Here is a 19,748-nt window from a genome sequence, read left to right on the forward strand (position 1 = left end):
TATTTGGTTTATTATTACACAGTGTATATGATTCTTTGTTTTTTTCCCAGAGAGTCCTCAGCATTGTCTTAAGTTTAATGAGTATTGAAACTGTTAGGGTATGGACTGCAGGTAGGGTGGAAGAAGGAGACCCATCTTGAAAAATGAAGGGAAGAGGTGACAGTTGAGGCCAGAGGCAGTAACTAAGAGGTATAGTCACACTTAATTACAGATATATAAACACTTTCCCATGTTTCATATGCATAGTATAATAAGAGAAATAAATAGCGAGCAGTATGAAACAGCATTATTCCAAACTGGTTCCTATACCTATACAACACAGTGCCAAAAATTACCTGCATATATTATTTGATTAGATATTTGGCTATTTTATTTGTAAATTTCCTTTTTGATTCATTTTTGTCTTAATCTGCTGATTGGATACATTTGATATAAATGATCCTTTATGTTGTTTTTTTTTTTACTTAATAAAGTAATTTTGTTCTGGGGTAGTTTATAGAATTCATAATATAAAAATTATGGTTCCTTAACTGAACTGGAAATCATTATTTTTCAGTAAAGCTCCATTAAAAAACATAACTAGAGGGCAGGTTAAGATTGTTCATTTGATAAATTATTGTGCTTTTGGTTGTGTTGATTAGTGTTGTTTTTCTATTGGTAAGTATTCATATAGTCAGATGATTGTGAAAATCAGTTAAAAATACGTAAATACTTTTAAGTTCCTAATCTTTATAGATAAGATTATTTTGAGACATAGATTTTAAAAATATCAATACTTCTACCTCTTGAGATTATTAATACTAAGTCAATAGATGACATATTCTGACTGACTTTAGAGTTTTAAGCTTGTAAACACATTTGAGGAAAATATCTCCTGTATGTCTCCCAAATTGAATCAGTGTTTTTTAAAGTACAATTATGAATTTATTTGAGTATATTAGAGTTTTGCAAGTTGGGTATTTTTTTTAATATATATTTTATTGATTTTTTACAGAGAGGAAGGGAGAGAGATAGTTAGAAACATCGATGAGAGAGAAACATCAATCAGCTGCCTCTTGCACACCTCCCACCAGGGTTGTGCCTGCAGCCAAGGTACATGCCCTTGACCAGAATTTAATCTGGGACCCTTCAGGCCGCAGGCTGATGCTCTATCCACTGCGCCAAACCGGTTAGGGCAAGTTGGGTATTTTTTAATGTAGTAATTGATCCCATGTTTTTTAACAAAGTGATTTATATTTCATTTTGTCAGTAATATGTTCTCAGTGTAAGAAAGTAATATATGCTAAGTGTAACAAAAGGTTTTAGTTTAATTTATAGTTTGATCACAAGCTGGTATTTAGTTCAGCTTCTGGTATATTTCTGTCATTCAAGTTGGTCATGTTTATTCATTTTGAGTAATTATTTCCAATAATAAAAAATACAAGACCTCAATTTTCATATCTGCCCAAAGATAAAATTAATATTTAATTCCCTTCCTGCTCTAAAAGTTTTATTAGATCTAAGTTTCTGCTTCTAACTTTTAGAAGAAGCTATGTCTTTGCATACATTGATAATTTCAATATAAAAACATTGGTAATTCTACCTTGTTTGACTTGTGAAGAATTTTAGTTCAGGTTAACAGTGTGCCAATATATAACCTAAGATCAAAGATGACTAAAATGGTCTCTCTTCAAGGAACAGTATCTTAGTAAATAATATTTGAGTGGTTTTGCCTTTAGAATAGTCTTTGTTTTGCCCAAGATGTCTCTTTGTATCCGAGGGCATTAACTTATTCAGTTCTTCATTTATCTACTCCTGATATATAGATCTAAAGCTGAACATCTAATCATAAGCACATCTTTAATGTGTATTTATATTTTGTTTCCAGGGGTCAATATTTATAGGTGGTTTCATCATTTACACTATTCTCTCTTACTTTGCTCCATCTTTTTATTATTGAATAATTTGTTCTTTTGAAAAGAATATTGCTATGTCATAGTGTTTTCTTATTAAATGTTAAGTCAACTTATTAAACATTATTTTAAAATATTAATTTGTTTTTCATCATATATCTATATCCCAGAGACTGAAATAAGGATTTACAATGAAATGCAAATGTATTACTATATTTTAGCCTAAGGTTGTTGTAATAATGTTTAATTTATGGCTACATTATAAGTTTTTTAACATTAATACGTAGATATATTTTGTTAAATGAACTGGCTTCATGTGTACTTCTGAATACCAATCTTTTGTTTAATTGTGATTGCAAAGGTGTTTTATAGAAACAAATGGTCTTCATAGTTATTTATATATTTCAGATTGCTAAGAAGCCTCGAACACCAACCTCTGGTCCAGTAATCACGAAGCTGATCTTTGCAAAACCAATTAATAGTAAAGCAGTTACAGGACAGACAACTCAAGTATCACCACCAGTCATTGCAGGTTATATTTCTTTATAGTTTATTAAGCTATATATTTATATTTTATGTTTATAAAAGGCTGTTCTGCCACCTTGAAATGTATTAGTGAAATAACATTTTATAAACCAAACTTGTTAATAAGAAATGTTTCACTTATTAAATGTATGCTTCAGCAAAATGCCTTATCTCAAAATCAGTCTATTATTTTTGTTTCTTTAGTTTGGGGTAGAATTTTACCATGAAAGTAATACAAAGACTTAAACTCTAATAATATTAGTTATTAGTGTTTATCATGTGCCCTGCACTATTCTTAGTTTTTTACATATAGTGACTTCTATAATCCTCTGGCAAGTCTGTGAGGTAGATACTATTATAATACCAGTCCCATTTTGCCCGTGTGGAAATGGAGGTACTCATCTAGTAATTGGCCACCTGGAGTTTGAACCTAGGCAGTTTGTCTCTAGAGCACATGTGCTAAGTCTGATAGTTTTAAATTAAAACACATGGGAGTATAGTATTTTATGGTTTCTGTTTGAATTTTTAGTTTCAGTATTTTCATATGCTCTACATGCAGTTTTCTATGGATAGAAAATTGTCACAATGATGCAGTTACTTTAGTGATAACAGAAGTTTAACTATTTTGCCAGCAAATTCCATAATGTGACCCAGTTCTCTTTTATTATATACTTTAAAATTTGTCATCAGTCCAACTGGCATGGCTCAGTGGTTGAGCATCAACCTGGGACCAGGAGGTTATGGTCTGATTTCTAGTCAGGGCGAATGCCTAGGTTGCGGGCTCAATCCCCATTATGGTGCATGCAGGACGTAGCTGATCAATGATTCTCATCATTGATGTTTCTATCTCTCTCCCTCCCTCTCTTTTACTCTGAAATCAGTAAAAATATATTTTTTGAAAAATGTGTCATCAATATCTGTAAGACCTCAGAAATCTTTTTTTTTTTTTTTTTTACTTGATTTTATAGAGAGAGGAGAGAGAAACATAGATTTGTTGTTCCACTTATTTATGCATTCTTTGGCTGCTGCTTGTATGTGCCCTGACCAAGGATCGGACCCACAATCTTGAGGTATTGGGACAATGTGCTTTAACCAACTGGGCTACCTGGCCAGGGCTAACCTCTTTCTCGATTTTATTATTTCATTCTCTTTATTCTAGATTATCTTCCTTTGTACTCCCAGTCTGGCAGTTCTTTGACTTTGAAATCTCTGATCCATTAACCCTCCCACTTCCTTATTAATAATCAGCCCATTTCTGTCCTCACAGTCTTCCTTATTCAACATGGAGTCCATGATCTGTCATTATGGATCCCTTGCAAACACCATTAATTATCTTTTTCTTGTCTCTTTCTATAATAGCTTGGTTAAGTCCATCTTTCTTCTTAACTCCTTGCTTGGCAAGCAGCTCAGTATTTCTAGAAAAAATCCACAAAGCCATGGTGACTAGTCTTTAATTCAGAGTTAAACTGACATGACGATTTTCACCAATTTAGAGCTCATTTCTAATTTCCATTGTGCTTTAAGGAAGCACCTCTGGATGGTAGACTTTGACTAGAGAAGTTCAAATGCTAATTACCCATTCTTGTATGAATAAATGATAAATTTTATAATAAAAAATTTTTATTTATTAATTTTGGAGGGAGAGGAGAGAGAGAGAGAGAGAGAGAGAGAGAGAGAGAGAGAGAGAGAGAGAGAGACATCATTTGTTGTTCCACTTATTTATGCATTCTTTGTTTGATTCTTATATGTAACTTGACCAGGGATCAAACCTGAAACTTGAGAGCATGACACTCCAACTGAGCTACCTGGCCAAGGTTCCTTTGTGTATTCTTGATGAGTGTGCTTTAAATTTTAACTAACCATGGGTGGGAGAAGGAGTATAAATAGAAAACACCTATTACTGTCTTTGGTAAGTTTACAGACAGTGTAAGAGTAGGCAGCTCTGAAGTCAGTGGCCATGATTTGCCATTTTTTTGAAGTTTGGAATTATGTGTAAGAAGGCTTCTCATTTTAGCAAATGAGAGAAGGCATAGAAAGATTGTGATATGAAGACAGTGTTGGGTGAATGAATGTTTTCTTTCTCTTTTGTCCTCATTAGAGATTTGTGGTAGATATAGGAGGCTGGTGATTTGAGGACTGCATTGAAAGCAGGTATAGCCCCCGAGGAAAGATTGGAAAAGGATTGGGATTTGGAGCTGGTTTAGGAAGTGGGCTTCAGTTGGCTGAAAGTGAACAAGGCTTAGATGTATTGTGGAAAAAGGGGCCTCCAGATCCCTCGGAGGTTTTTCTTTTCTTTTCTTTTCTTTTTAATATATTTTATTGATCTTTTTACAGAGAGGAAGGGAGAGAGATAGAGAGCTAGAAATGTCGATGAGAGAGTAACATCGACCAGCTGCCTCTTGCACACCCCCTACCAGGGATGTGCCCGCAACCAATGTACATGCCCTTGACCGGAATCGAACCCGGGACCTTTCAGTCCGCAGACCGACGCTCTACCACTGAGCCAAACCGGTTTCGGCCCTCGGAGGTTTTTCATAGGTGGAATTGGTTAACCAGGAGAGGAATGTCTCAATACAATGTTCTTTACTGTTTTGAAATTTGAGAGAATCCCTTAAATTTTTAAAATTATGTGGGAAAATTGTATACTAAACAAGTGTGGTGTCTGCAGAAGTGTCTGAATGTATTTTTAGTTAATGTCCTGGTTTCACCTCTTACATTTGACTATAACATGACTATGTCATTGCTGGGTCTTTGGGTCATATGTTGCACACCGACTATAGCTTCATCTTTAATTATAAATTTATTAGAGTCCTGTTGCATGGAGAGAGAGATTTGTGCAGTAGGCCTTCCTTCCCGTGGCTCCCAGCACCAGTTTTCCTCCGGCACCCAGGATCCAGGCCTTCGCTCCAGCCAGAGTCTGCCATCTTTGTCTTTGCTGCTTCTCTGAAGACTTGGGCCAGAGTCTGCCATCTTGGTTTTTGCTGCAGTGCAGTCTTCGTCTTTGCTGCACTGGAGTGCTGCTCCTGTAGATCCCTTCCCCCGGCCCTCCCTCTCATAGTAGGTCTCTTGCCCTGCCTGGCCACTCTGCACTTGGAGCAGCTGGGTGGCCGCCATCTTTATTCTTCTAATTTGCATATTACCTCCTGATTGTCTGGCGGTGTAGTGGAGTGATGGTCAATTTGCATGTTTCTCTTTTATTAGTGTAGATTAGCCCTACCAAAATTGAGGTAGACTTCTATTAAATTTCACTAGAATTGTTGATGTTTAAGTTCAGTTTGGAGGGATAATTTCTGCTGTTAACTAGTTCTTTATAGCCTTTTAAATTAATGAAAACCAAATTTTAAACCATCAAAGTATCTCTCCTGTTGCATTGTCTTATTCAAGGAGACCTATCTTTATTTTGTAGGTAATAATCTTTCAAAGTACATTTAGATGTGGGTTTTTATTTTAATTTTAATGACTATTGAGCTTCTCATTGAAGATAGATATCTTTTTCTGTCAGTCAAGATAAACCTATGTTTGTAAATATGTGATTTTTCCTAAATGGAAATCTGATCTTGTCACACCCTTGCTTAGAATTTTTTTGGCTGTATCCATTTCTGGGCTTCAATCAATTAGGATTAAGTTCAAATGCCCGTGCTTTCTTAGCATTAAAAACATTTACGGTATGATCTCTTACATACCTTTTTCATTTTTATCTCTTGTCAGCTCCAACCTACTGATTTAACTTATTTTAAGAGATTACCAAGTGAACTTGTGACCTTGGCACTGTTCCTTTTACCTGAAACATCTTTCTTTGCTGTCCTCATGGCTAACTCATCCTTTTTACCTTTGGATTACCTCCTGTCTTGGAAGCTTTTGACCCTAGTCAAATATTCTTACTCTGACCATCTTCTATATATTCCCATAAAACTTAATATACCTACCAAATACTTTAATTAGACTTCTTCTAAATTTCACACTAGTTTTTTAGAATATCTTTTAGTCATATTGTATTGTAATACTTGTCTTTCTTGTTTGTCTCCCAATTCTTTATTTTTCTTTTTGTTAATTCTTACTTGAGGATATTTTCCCATTGATTTTATTAGAGGGAGGAGAGAGAGAAAGGAACATTGATGTGAGAGAGACACATCGATTGGTTGCCTCCTGCATGCCTCCGGTCTGGGACTGGGGAATGAACCTGCAACCCAGATACATGTCCTTGAGTAGAAATTGAACCCATGACCCCTGGATCCCCAGTCAGATGTTCTAACCACTGAACCATGATGGCCAGGATTCATTTTTCTTAATGGTAATTTTTTTTGGCTTGCCATCTAGTTTTTTAAAATTAATTAACTTTTTAAAAGTTGTGATAAAATATATATAGCATAAAGTTGACCATTTTAATAATTTTAAGTGTATAATCCAGTGGCATTTAATATATTCACATCATTGTGCAATCATCACTACTGTCCCATCTCTAGAAATCTTTTCATTTTGCAAAATGGAATCTCTGTACCTATTTATAATATTATAATAAAAGCGTAATATGCTAATTAGACCAGATGTCTTTTGGGCGACCTTCCGGAAGAAGCCAGGGCTGCGAGAGAAGCCCAGGTCCTGGGTAATAGAGGGAAGCCAGTGCCAGCAGCTGGGGGAAAGAAGGACTATTATTGCACAAAGAATTTCATGCATCAGGCCTTTAGTCCTGTACAATAAAAGCCTAATATGCTAAGTGTCTGGTCGATCAGTTGGCCATTCAACCAAAGTGTAATCTATCTATCTATCTATCTATCTATCTATCTATATATAAATAAAAGGCTAATATGCAAAGTGTCCTCTTGGGTGTTTGATTGCTCACTATGACGTGTGCTGACCATCAGGGTGCAGCACGGAACAAAGGAAGCGAGGCCCCAATCGGCCCTGATTGCTGGCCAGTTCTAGGGACCCTACCCATGCACAAATTTCGTGCACTGGGCCTCTAGTATGCTAATAACATGCTAAGGCCACTCAACCACTTGCTATGATGTACACTGACCACCAGGGGGCAGACAACTAGTCAACCAGTCGGTATGATGTGCACTGACCACCAAGGGGCAGACTCACTGACTGGTAGGTTAGTTTGCTTTTGAGATCTGGCCAATAGGGACTGAATGAAATGGGCTGGACACACCCTGGAGCCCTCCCGTGGTCTCTCCCCTCTGACCAACCTCCCATGTCCCTCCCTGGCTTTGATTGTGCACCCGTGGGGTCCCTCGGCCTGCCCTGCGCCCTCTCGAAATCTGGGACCCATGGGGCATGTTGGAGAGCCAGTTTTGGCCTGATCCCACAGGCCAGACCACGGGTCCCCACTGATGCACGAATTCATCACTGGGCCTCTAGTTACAAAATAACTCCCCATTCCTATATCTTCTCAGCCCCAGCAGAAACTTTCTGTTTCTCTCACTTTGACTTTGTCCTTTTATGACTGGCTCATGGTCCATCTGTATGATAGCAGGTATGTATGTAGCATATTGATGGTAGTTCTTTTATCTCTGTCCTTCTAGTACCTAGCAATTTTTGGCCTAAAGATGTATTTCAGTGAATGATTAAGTGAATATGTACATCATGGAAGCAGTGCATTGGTATGAAACGAGCTATTGGGAGACTTGTGTTCTAGTCATGGCTCTTCCATTGATTTTTCTCTTTTATGGGTAAATACAGTATCTGTTCATCTTATGTTAAATGATGATACCAACCACTGCATAAGACTTTTGAGATGGTTAAGTGAGATACAGAGGTCCTTATTATCAGAGCTCCCAAGGTACAAGGTTGCTACAGTGTGGCAAACGTCAACAATGTGAAAATATTCACTAATGAATTAATCTCTGATAGAATTAGTCCTCGCTCAGATATGTTAGCTCTCTATCTCAAACTGCCCATCTCTAGCTTTCTGGAATATGTCTTTTGATTCAGGTGGACAACACCTGACTAGATTATAAATGCTTTGCATACTGACTCAGGGTGAAATTATACAACTTGCGTACTTGCTTGATTTTGTCTATACAGCTAAGGATAAAAAAGGATTTGGAGATTAGATAATCAGAAGTGCTATCTCAATGAAAAACAAGCAGGCCTCTCAGTTGATTTGATTAACCAGCATCTGCTTGAAACACTTTCAGTGACTAAAAACTCATGTGTTGAAACAGTCATTTCAATTGGAAAATTTTGTTAGAAGTTTTTTCTTATTGTTAAGCTGAATATTTTTATTTCTATGCATTAGTGCTGTGCAGCTGATGGTTCTAATCCTTCAACTTGACAGCTGGATCAGTCAAGATAATCTTGGTTTTCCTGCCATAATAAATAATCTCTAAATTCAGAAGTTTTTAAATAAATCCCAGTTTTTATTTCTCTGTTTACACTTTGACTTTCTGCATGTCCATTGTGGATTTAGAGAGGGAGATTCTTCTCATGAATCTCTCAAGGACCCAGGCTGACAGGGGAAGCCATCACCTCAAATGTGGCAGAAAAAAAGAGCTTTGAAAGGTCTCCACAGGAAGTAAGTGTTCTTGCAAAGAAATGACACTCCTTACTTCTACTCATATTTCATTGGCCAGAACTAGTCCCATGGTCCATATCTAACCACAGGGAATGGGGAAGGATAGAAAGTGCAGCTCTACCAAGTCCCCAGAATACTTGATGAATGGCACTAATGGCTTATCACAGTCTCATTTTATATTTTAAATCTTCACCTGAGAATATGTGTGTGTGTGTGTGTGTGTGAGAGAGAGAGAGAGAGAGAGAGAGAGAGAGAGAGAGAGAGAGAGAGAGAAAGAACACACCAGTTGGTTGCCCCCTGTACATGCCCTGATTGGGGATGGAACTTGCAGCCTTTTAGTATACTGGATGATGCTCCAACCAACTTAGTCACTTGGCCAGGGCATTACACAGTCTTTTAAGAATTTGGAGATATATCATGTCTTTGTATTCCTTTCTTGCCTATTATAAGAATTTTAGTATTTCAACTCATCATGATATGATTTCTAATTCCCTAAGCTCTCTAGACACACTACAGTTTGTTTTGTGTTTGCGTGTGTGTATTGTTGCTGAAGGGTATTGTTCAGAAATGAACACAGTATTTCTGTATTCTTTTTGGAATCTGGCCAGGAAAATTTTTTTTTTCCTTTTGGCAGTCTAAAATCAGACAGTATTAAACCATACAGTGTTCAAGTTAGTTCAGTAACTATGTTCTGTAGATGTGGACTTAATTGTATCCTGTGGTTTAAGATAGCTGTAGTATAGTAGGAAACAGATTGAAATTTTAAGACTTCAAATACTGACTTTTAGGATCTGTGTCACACAGGGCATGTTGCTTAGTTGTCCTGAGTCTATTTTCTGATAATATTTATCAAGATTGATGAGAATGTGAGCAGAGGTGTTTTTATGGACTTTATTTAAAATGATATTAAGATACTAAGTGTTGCTAAGAAACACTCCTTTACTTCTTTCCTCTTAGGTTTATCATAATTCATTAGGAATTCGCTTGAATGTTGAAGTTCATATGTGAATACATATGAAATAGTAAACATATATTACAGTCGTTGTGAGGGTAGATCATCGTCACAAACATTTTTATATTGTTATTATAAAAAGTCAAACTGATGTGCTGCCTCTCATTTGCAGGTAGGGTTCTTTCACAGTCTACTCCTGGGACTCCATCAAAGACCATAACAATATCTGAAAGTGGTGTTATTGGATCAACTTTGAATTCTACAACACAGACACCAAATAAAATAGCCATCTCACCTTTGAAATCGCCAAATAAGGTAAAAAAAAAAAAAATTAACCACAAATGCCAAGTATTGTGGCCAATGCTTTTATTTTTTATAGTCACTTCAGATACCTTTGGTTTTAATATATTCCCAGGCAACTGAATAGACATTCAGTTAAATACTGGGTTAATTTAGTAATCAAGGATATATGACATAAAACACGTATTCTAAACACATAGTAACATAGTAATCTTTTTATATGCTAAGAAGATTTTCATGGCCTATAAATATGGGTACAACAAAGCTCTTTTAATTGTGGTACATTAAGTGTTTAGCTCTTTAGTTAATATTTGTGCAAATTACTATCTTTGGGTAAGTCACATGTATGTATAATGATATATAAATCTAAAATGTTTAATATAACTTTTAAAAAATATATTTATTTTTATTAATTTCAGAGAGGAAGGGAGAAGGAGATAGAGATAGACATCAGTGATAAGAGAGAATCATTGATCGGCTGCCTCCTGCACGCCCCCTGCTGGGGATTGAGCCGGCAACCCAGGCATGTGGAATCGAACCTGGGACCCTCTCAATCTGTAGACTAATGCTCTATTCACTGAGCCAAGCCGGCTAGGGCAATATAATTCCTTTTGATAAAATACTCTGCATCTTCTGCTTAAGCTGTTTTATGGAGAGCTGAACTTTTGATGAGTAACAGAGTACACAGAGTACTAGAAACGACCATCAAATGCTGGAACCATATCAAAGTTTTGAAGCTTATGTGCAGTTCATTCAGAGCATTTGAAAGCTTTTCATAATTTGTTTTATATTAAGGTGGCAGAGCACCTATCATTTTACTTTTAGGTCAAGTAAGCAATCTTAGCTCACTTTCTTAAATTATACAGATTTCATTATACCAGCATGACATTTTGAAAAGATAAGTTTTAAAGGACAAATTCAGTTGGAAACCCAAACATTATTATTCTGTAAGGTACCACCCTTGTGTTTCTGAAAACATACTACACTTTGTATCTGCCTTTTTCCTTAATTTGTTACTGTTTATAAATAGAACAAAAGTTAACATTTGCCTTACATTTTTTAAAAAGTCTAGCTCCTGGTTTCTTGACTGTAATATATAAATATGATGTTTCTTACAGTTTATTAAAATGGAATTCTACCTGCATAATAATATAGATAATTATTTACTTAAATGGAATTAATTCAACAGATATTTGAATAACTCTGTGTGCATAGTGATAGGAACTGGGGATAGAAACATGAATCAGATAAGTTTTTAATTATAAGTAATTCAATAGGAAAATTATATCTAAACATTAAGAATTGCTCTGCAGAATCATTAACTTTCACAGGTATATTGATGAACTCTATTGTGTGTGTCAGGGAAGGTTTGTACAAAGGAGGCTATTCTTGAAAGGTATTAACCTTAAAGGTGGCTTGGATCTTAGTTATAGGTGAGCAGAGGAGGTCTTATGGATTGAGGTAATACATAAAAATCTAAAAGTGTGGCCCTTTCAGGGAGCCGAGATGCTTTGGTATTGTGAGAATGGAGGGTGCTAAAGTTAATAGAAAGTCATTACCTTCAGGGGAGTTTAGATATTGTTATTTTTTAAAATATATTTTATTGATTTTTTTACAGAGAGGAAGGAGAGGGACAGAGAGTTAGAAACATCAATGAGAGAGAACATCTATCATCTGCCTCCTGCACACCTCCTACTGGGGTATGCCCGCATCCAAGGTACATGCCCTTGATTGGAATGGAGCCTGGGACCTTTTAGTCCACAGGCTGATGCTCTATCCACTGAGCCAAACTGGCTAGGGCTATTTTATTATTCTTAGAGACTTTCTGTTGCTTCCCATTGTTGCTAGGATAGTGGTTCTCAGCCTTGTCTGCAAATTGGAAATCAGTGCCTGGTTCTTATCTCTAGAGACTTTGTTTTAATTGGTCCAAAGTTTGGCCTGGAACCAGAATTTTTGAAAGCTCTCTAAGTGATCCTAAACTACTCCTTTAGGATAATATGAGGCTTATATTTTATTTATTAATTATTTATTTTTAATATATTTTATTGATTTTTTACAGAGAGGAAGGGAAATGGATAGAGAGATGAGAGAGAATCATCAACCAGCTGCCTCCTGCACACCCCCCACTGGGGATGTGCCCGCAACCAAGGTACATGCCCTTGACCGGAATCGAACCTGACACCTTTCAGTCCGCAGTCCGACGCTCTATCCACTGAGCCAAACTGGTTTCGGCGAGGCTTACATTTTAAAAAAGATGAATCTTAAAATGTTATGAAAGATAGTTTAGAGGAAGGTAAGCCTAGATCCTACGAGAGATACCAATTATGTTAGCAATTCTCAACCTTGGCTGCATTTTGAAGGACCTGGAGACCACTTGAAAAAACTAATGGCTGGACCCCATTTAAATCAGAGCGTCTAGGCTGGGACCTAGGAATTAAACTTAATATTTTAAAATTCTAAAGTTGAGGAAAGAGTAGAGAATCACTAAGTTAAATTATTATAGTACTTCAAATATGAGCTGGACTAGTAAATAAGGGGCTAGGGAGGAAAAGATGTGTTGAAAGAGGTTCAAGACATAATGACTGGATGTTAGGGTCTTATTCCAACATTCCTGACTTGAATAACAGTAGATGGTAGTATTGGACTAATGTGCCTGATATATGGGCTGTGCCTGATAGCATAAAAATTGGAACTAGCTATTTTCTCTCATCCTTTATTATTATTTTTTTAAAATATATTTTAACTAGAGGGCCAATTCATGAAATTTGTGTAAGAGTGGGCCTCACAGCTGTGGCGGCTGCCTGGATCCCTCGCAGCCACAGCCTCGGCTTCATCCGAAAGGATGTCTGGTTTAATTAGCATATTATGCTTTTATTGTTATAGATTTATTTCAGAGAGGGACGGAGAGGGAGAGAAAGATAGAAACATCATTGATCGACTGCCTTCTGCACGCCCCACACTGGGGATGGAGCCCACCATCCTTGATTCCAAGTCAAGGGCATATGTCTGTGTTGTAGGCTCGATCCCCAGTGGGGGGTATTCAGGAGGCAGCTGATGGATGTTGTCCTCTCACAGTGATATTTCTCTCCTCCTTTCCCTTTCTCTCTAAAAATCAATGAAGTATTCTAATTTTTTTTCTCTCTTTTGTACTCAGTTCTGAAGGCCAGAACTTTGGTGATCTGGTGTTAATATTGGTACCCCAAAACCTGGATTCACTAAGAATGAGAGAACTCATGGATAGGGGCAGTAGGGTGATTGTGAGGGTCTATAAGTGGTTGGGTGGAGGTGGAGGAGAGTTTAGGGGGGATAAATGGTAATGCAAAAAAACAGAGAGGAAAAAAACAACTAAATAGATGTTTGATAAGTCACATGAGAAGATCACTACTGATCAGAGTATAAATTAGTATAAAAATTCATTGGTTCTGTTTTTAGTTCTGTGGAGTTTGCTAGTGGACCCATTGAAGGACTTTTTCACCTCTGGTAATTGTATTTATTTTATTTTCATTTGAATCTTTATATCTTATAGTTTCTCTCTCTTGATGTTATCTTCTTTCTCACTAGGTTTTTTAATATTTTAAAGTCCTTACCTGATGGTTGCAACATCTAGTTCATTTCTGAATCTTTCATTTTATTATTAGAATAACTATCTGGTGTCTTTTGTTATTGTTGTTTTTTAAAATATGTTTTTATTTATTTCAGAGAGAGAAAGGGAGAGGGAGAGAGAAACATCAGTAATGAGAATCATCAATCAGCTGTCTACCTCACACACCCTACTGGGGATCCAGCCAAAACCCCAGCATGTGCTCTGACCAGGAATCAAATTGTGACTTCCTGGTTCATGGGTCGAAGTTCAACCACTGAGCCACACCAGCAGGCTGGGTGTTGGTTTGTATTTTAATTTTTGCAATTTTACGCTTATACACATCTGGCATGGGCAAACCATATTCTATTCATAAAAGTAGGTGACTTAGCAAAAAAAGAGAAGCTGGGCTGTTGATTTATAAAAATCTGATCTAAAGGCATCAGGATAGTTGAATTTTTGGATAACTGAAGTTCAGGAAAAGTAAAGGTTACTTAGGATGGTGAACACAAAATACAATATATACATATGATGTGTTATAGAATTGTACATTGAAACCCAAATGATTATATTAACCAATATCACCCCAATAAAGTCAGTAAAAAAAGTTCCTAATTATTAGAGGGGGGAAATAAAAGAAAGGTAAAGACTCACAGAGCTTGGGTTCTGGATAATTAGATAAAAGAAGCAATGGTCAGAAATCGTGAAACACTTTTTTCTCATAAATTTGGTCTTGAGAGTTAGTAAATATTCCTGAAATGTAAGGCCTGTCAACACTTTATGTGATGTTGATGGCTACTTTTTCTTTTCCAACTTAATGTATTTCTTTTTTTTAATTTTATTTTTCAATTATGGTTTATATTCAACATTTTATATTAGTTTCAGATGTAATTTTTTCTTTAATGTTTTAATAATGGACATGAATACATCTTCCAAATGTCCTACTCATTACTTTTGAGAGTCTATGCAAGTTATCCTGGACATTCTTGAATTCACTTCATGTCCACCTTTTTCAGTTTTGCTTTCTGACCCAGGGAAGTGAGTACTCCTTTTTTTGGGTGGGTGGGGGTGTGTGTGGGAAGGCTTTTATTTGGCAAGCAAATCTTTCTTGTTTGCCCTGTCTGTGGTAAGTAGTTGAATCACCACATAGTTATTTAGCATGCAGAATATACTCAACTCCCATGTGAGGAATTTCAGAGCATAAGCTATGTACAGATGGTTTAAGAAAAATTCCTTACTTTTCTAATTTCTATAACTTTTTGAACTTTTACTACTTCTAGGTCTTCTAGCTTGAGTAGAATTCTATGTTGCTTTTGTAATTAAATGCTAGATTCAACATGTTACTATAGTTGCTTTATCATTTATCTGTCCATTCTTCTATCCATTAATGTGTTTTAAAAATGTGTTTCAAAGTTAGTTGCACAAATTCATTATACTTCTCCCCAAATTTTTCATCTAGCATACCATTAGCAGGAATTCACTGTTTGGAGTTTTTTTCTGTTGAGGTAAATTTATGTATACATATTGCAATATCTAAATCCTAAAAGTATCATTGGATGAATTCAGATAAAATGCAGACATCTATGATATTCAAAGATAAAAAACCTTATGCGCTGGCCAGGGTAGTCAATGGTTGGCCCATTGGCCCACACACAGAAGGGTAGTGGGTTAAATTCCTGGTCAAGGGCACGTATCCAGGTTCGGCAGCTTTGTCTTTTTTTTCTTGCAGAAATTTTGTGCACATAAAATTACTCAAAATATTGCATGGTATCTTTATGAATTTTGAAATTTTGAGCTATGCTTAGATAAGGTTTTTTTTTTTTTTAATCCAATATTTTATTTTAAAGTATTCATCCAAAATCATTATTTGGTGTCCTAACCAGGTTGTTCAGTTGGTTACAGTGTCCATCCCTTGCACCAAGAGGTTACCAGTTCTGTTCCAAGTCAGGCGCGTTGCAGGCTCAGTCCCCAGTAGGATGTGCAGGAGGCAGCCAATCGATGTTTCTTTCTCCCTTTTCCTTTCTCTTTCTCTCAAAAATAAAATTTTAAAAAAATCAATAAAAATATTTTTAAAATAAGAGAAAATTTATCAGTTTTAAAATAAATAAAAATTAAAAATGTTTTAAAAAATGTTATGGATACTTCTATTCAATTTACTAACTGATTGAAAAATACTTTCATGTTTCTTAGAGGCAGTTGTGTAACTAGTTATTTACAATTCTTGATGCTATTAACTTTCATAATGTTACAAATAGCATCTCATATTAATTGAGCATTGTAATATGTGATGAATTCTTATTTGTAGCTTATATAATTTAATTTATTTAACCATTACAACAATCCTTTGAAAAAGTACCATTTTTACATTTTCAGATGAGAAAACTTAGACACAGAATAGTTTAATTAGTTGCACAAGGTTACACACTTAGGAAATGAAACCTAGATTGAAAACCATGAACTCTGGATTTTTTATTTTGGCTTTACAGAACTAGCTTGTTGCAGATTCATTCCACCAAGAACAACTACAAATCAAAACAAAATATATTAAAAAAAAATCTGGCATATGAGACCGACCAAGGGAGCCATGAAATCAGAAGCCACCACCCTGAAGTAAAGGGAAGCCTAGGGAAGTCTGCCTTAGGTGTGCCCTGACCAGACAATGAACATCCAACCTCTCAGTGCATCGGACAACGGTCAGCTAACTGGGCCACAGGCAGACCAGGCAACCAGACCAAATTATTCAAAACCAAGAGATCTGGGTGATGGAATTATCAGACTCACACTGTAAAAATAACAGACAAATATGTTCAGAAATTTTTTTAAAAGATGAAAAACTTCAGCAGAGAATTAAAAACAATGAAAATGAATCATAAATATTTTTATGATGAATGGTGAACATTTTCAAACGTAAAATTTTCATTCTTTAAAAAAAAAATATATAAATATATATATATATATATATATATATATATATATATATATATAGTATTGATTTTTTACAGAGAGGAAGGGAGAGGAGGGATAGAGAGTTAGAAACATCGGTGGGAGAGAAACATCATCAGCCTGCACATACTGGGGATGTGTCCGCAACCAATGTGCATGCCCTTGACTGGAATCGGACCTGGGACCCTTTAGTCCATAGGCTGACTCTCTATCCACTTGAGCCAAACCGGTTAGGGCAAATTTTTCACGCTTAATGGAGATTTAAGAATTTAACAGATGAGTTTATCAGCAAATTAGATAACAGATTACTTTTTTTTTCTTTTTCTTTTTTTTTGAGAAAGTAAGTGGAGAGAATTTCCCATCAGCTGACTTGTACTTAAGGAAAGGACAGAAAGGGTAAATTTGTGGGGTATATATAAATGTCTTGTGGAATTTAAGTTATATATAGAATTAAAATACTTAAAAGCACAAAGATGGGGCAAGAATAAATGGTGTTAGTGTTATACAGTTCTTTCATTGTCTGGACGATGTGTAAAGTACTTACTTAATTCCTATAGGGTAATCTCTGGAATAACCACTAAAAGAATAGTGACATAGTACTATCTAATAAAGAGGTAATATGCAAATTGACCATCACTCCAACATAAGATGGTGCCACAAGGTGGCAAGGAGAGGAGGGCAGTTGGCAATCAGGCCAGCAGGGGAGGGAGTTAGGGGTGACCAGGCCTGCAGGGGAGGGCAGCTGGAGGGGACAAGGTCTGCAGGGGAGAGCAGTTGGGGGCGATCAGGCTAGCAGAGGAGGGCAGTTAAGGGGATCAGGCCTGCAAGGGAGGGCAGGGGGGTAAACAGGTCTGCAGGGTAGGGCAGTTAGGGGCAATTGGGCTAGCAGGGGAGGACGATTAGGGGTGACCAGGCTGGCAAGGGAGGAAAGTTATGGGCAATCGGGCTGGCAGTAGAGTGGTTAGGGGGTGATCAGGCTGGCAGGCAGAAGCGGTTAGGGGCAATCAGGCAGGCAGGCAGGTGAGTGGTTGGGAGCCAGCAGTCCGGATTGTGAGAGGGATGTCCAACGACCGGTTTAGGCCCAAACCCTGTAAACCGGCAGTAGGACATCCTTTGAGGGGTCCCAGATTGGAGAGGGTGCAGGCCGGGCTGAGGAACACGGGGACACACACACACACACACACACACACACACACACACACACACACACCGCTTGTGCATGAGTTTCATGCACCGGGCCACTAGTTCTTTATAAAATAATTCTACAGCCAAAACCGGTTTGGCTCAGCGGTAGAGCATCCGTCTGCGGACTGAAAGGTCCCAGGTTCGATTACCGTCAGGGGCATGTACATTGGTTGCAGGTACATTCCCGGTAGGGGTTGTGCAAGAGGCAGCTGGTCGATGTTTCTCTCTCATCGATGTTTCTAGCTCTCTATCTCTCTCTCCTCCTCTCTGTGAAAAATCAATAAAATATATTTTTAAAAAAATAATTCTACAGAAGTAGTTGGAGAATCTTGTCAGTACCTTTGCTTTGTTATACATTGACTAAACAACATAGATTGGAGAAACTTAAAAGACATTCATTTTCTTCTGCCTCTAATGTTTCGCTTAGGTTTTTAGGAAGTCACATTACTTTTTGTCAAACTGAAGGAGGAAATTAAAAATGTTGACTCAAATCTGAACCACCCAAAATTAGTTTCCCTAGACAACCAAAGTTGGTGTAATTCTAGACTAAATTTAGAGTCCTACCCATATGTTAGTGGATACATTTGTATCTGTGGAATGCTCTATGCCTTTCAAAAATGACTAGACTTAAAGAGGGCTTTTCTTTTGGATTTCTTTTTCCTTTAGAACATGGGAAAATGAAATTTGTCATAGTTAATTTGGTGGGTAGTATTATCCTTTTTTCTCTGTGTTGAATATAGAGCTTGATTCTTGGAGTTTTAAAATAATCTTATACAATTTACCTGATGTGAACAAAATTATATAAGTTTTTGTAATTTAAGTAATAACTTTTTCATAGCAAGTTATCCAACTTGGATTTTCAAGGGACGAAACTATCAGAGATGGAAGACAAAACTCATTAATTGTAGTTTCACTTCTGTATTCATTACTGTCCTTTTCGTTTCTCTTTGAACAGGTTGTCCTTTCAACAGTGTTTGATGAACTACAGGAACATGCTTTTACTTGAGTGATTGTCTTAAATGAAAAGATGTAGGAAAGTTAAATACCAGATTAATGATAACCATGTTGTATTGTTTAATAGGCAGTGAAATCAGCTGTGCAGACCATCACTGTTGGAGGTGTGGGCACATCACAGTTTAAGACAATTATTCCTCTGGCAACTGCTCCAAATGTCCAGCAGATCCAAGTGCCTGGAAGCAAGTTTCACTATGTCCGACTTGTTACTGCCACAACGGCCAGTAGCTCAACCCAGCCAGTTAGTCAGAATCCCAGTACAAACACTCAGCCTCTTCAGCAAGGTTAGTAATTGTTTTTTAAAATAGTAATTAATGCTAATGCTTTGAACATTATTAAAAAACATCAGCCATTTTCTTGTTGGTCTGATAAATTATGGCATTTCAGCTGACAGTTTGAATTAAGAAGCAGTGAAATAGAACTAGTTGTATATGACTGTAGAGTATTTCATTCTGCTAGTAGTTGGTACACAGTGTGCTATGGTACCAGATAATCATAATTACTCATCAGTTTGCAGTTGACCATTTTATTGTTAGTTTAAAAGCCTACCATGTATGCCAGTTAGATAAATTTAGGTGGAACCAAATTATTTATCTTATTTCTAAACTATGAAGATGCTTGATACAGTTTGGGTCAGTTGAAATGATCAGTAGGCAAGGTATAAATGATAAGTAAAAATGTATGTCACTTTCACTCTTATTTTGAGTCTGTAATTGCTAATAAAAAGTAATTAAAATATGTTGATATTTTGCTCAGTTGTATTTTTTTCTGGAGGGTATTCTTGTTTATAGTCCTTCCATTTTCTGTTTGTTTTTAATCTTTTCTGCCACCCGAAATACA

General features: G+C 36.6%; 1 protein-coding gene across 9 annotated transcripts in view; it reads left to right on the top strand.

Moving 5' to 3' along the window:
• The window catches only part of LIN54 (lin-54 DREAM MuvB core complex component), a 58,427-nt gene that overhangs the window by 17,227 nt on the left and 21,452 nt on the right, over nucleotides 1-19,748 (top strand). For all 9 annotated transcript variants that reach the window (XM_084882675.1, XM_084882680.1, XM_084882673.1 and 6 more), the window contains 3 exons: nucleotides 2,301-2,424; nucleotides 10,059-10,201; nucleotides 18,976-19,192. In XM_084882675.1, the coding sequence (XP_084738801.1) occupies nucleotides 2,301-2,424; nucleotides 10,059-10,201; nucleotides 18,976-19,192 (484 nt within the window). The remainder of the gene's footprint in view (nucleotides 1-2,300; nucleotides 2,425-10,058; nucleotides 10,202-18,975; nucleotides 19,193-19,748) is intronic.

This window comes from Pipistrellus hanaki (genome assembly GCF_964339955.1).
Source record: "Pipistrellus hanaki genome assembly, chromosome: 1".
Taxonomy (NCBI): domain Eukaryota; kingdom Metazoa; phylum Chordata; class Mammalia; order Chiroptera; family Vespertilionidae; genus Pipistrellus; species Pipistrellus hanaki.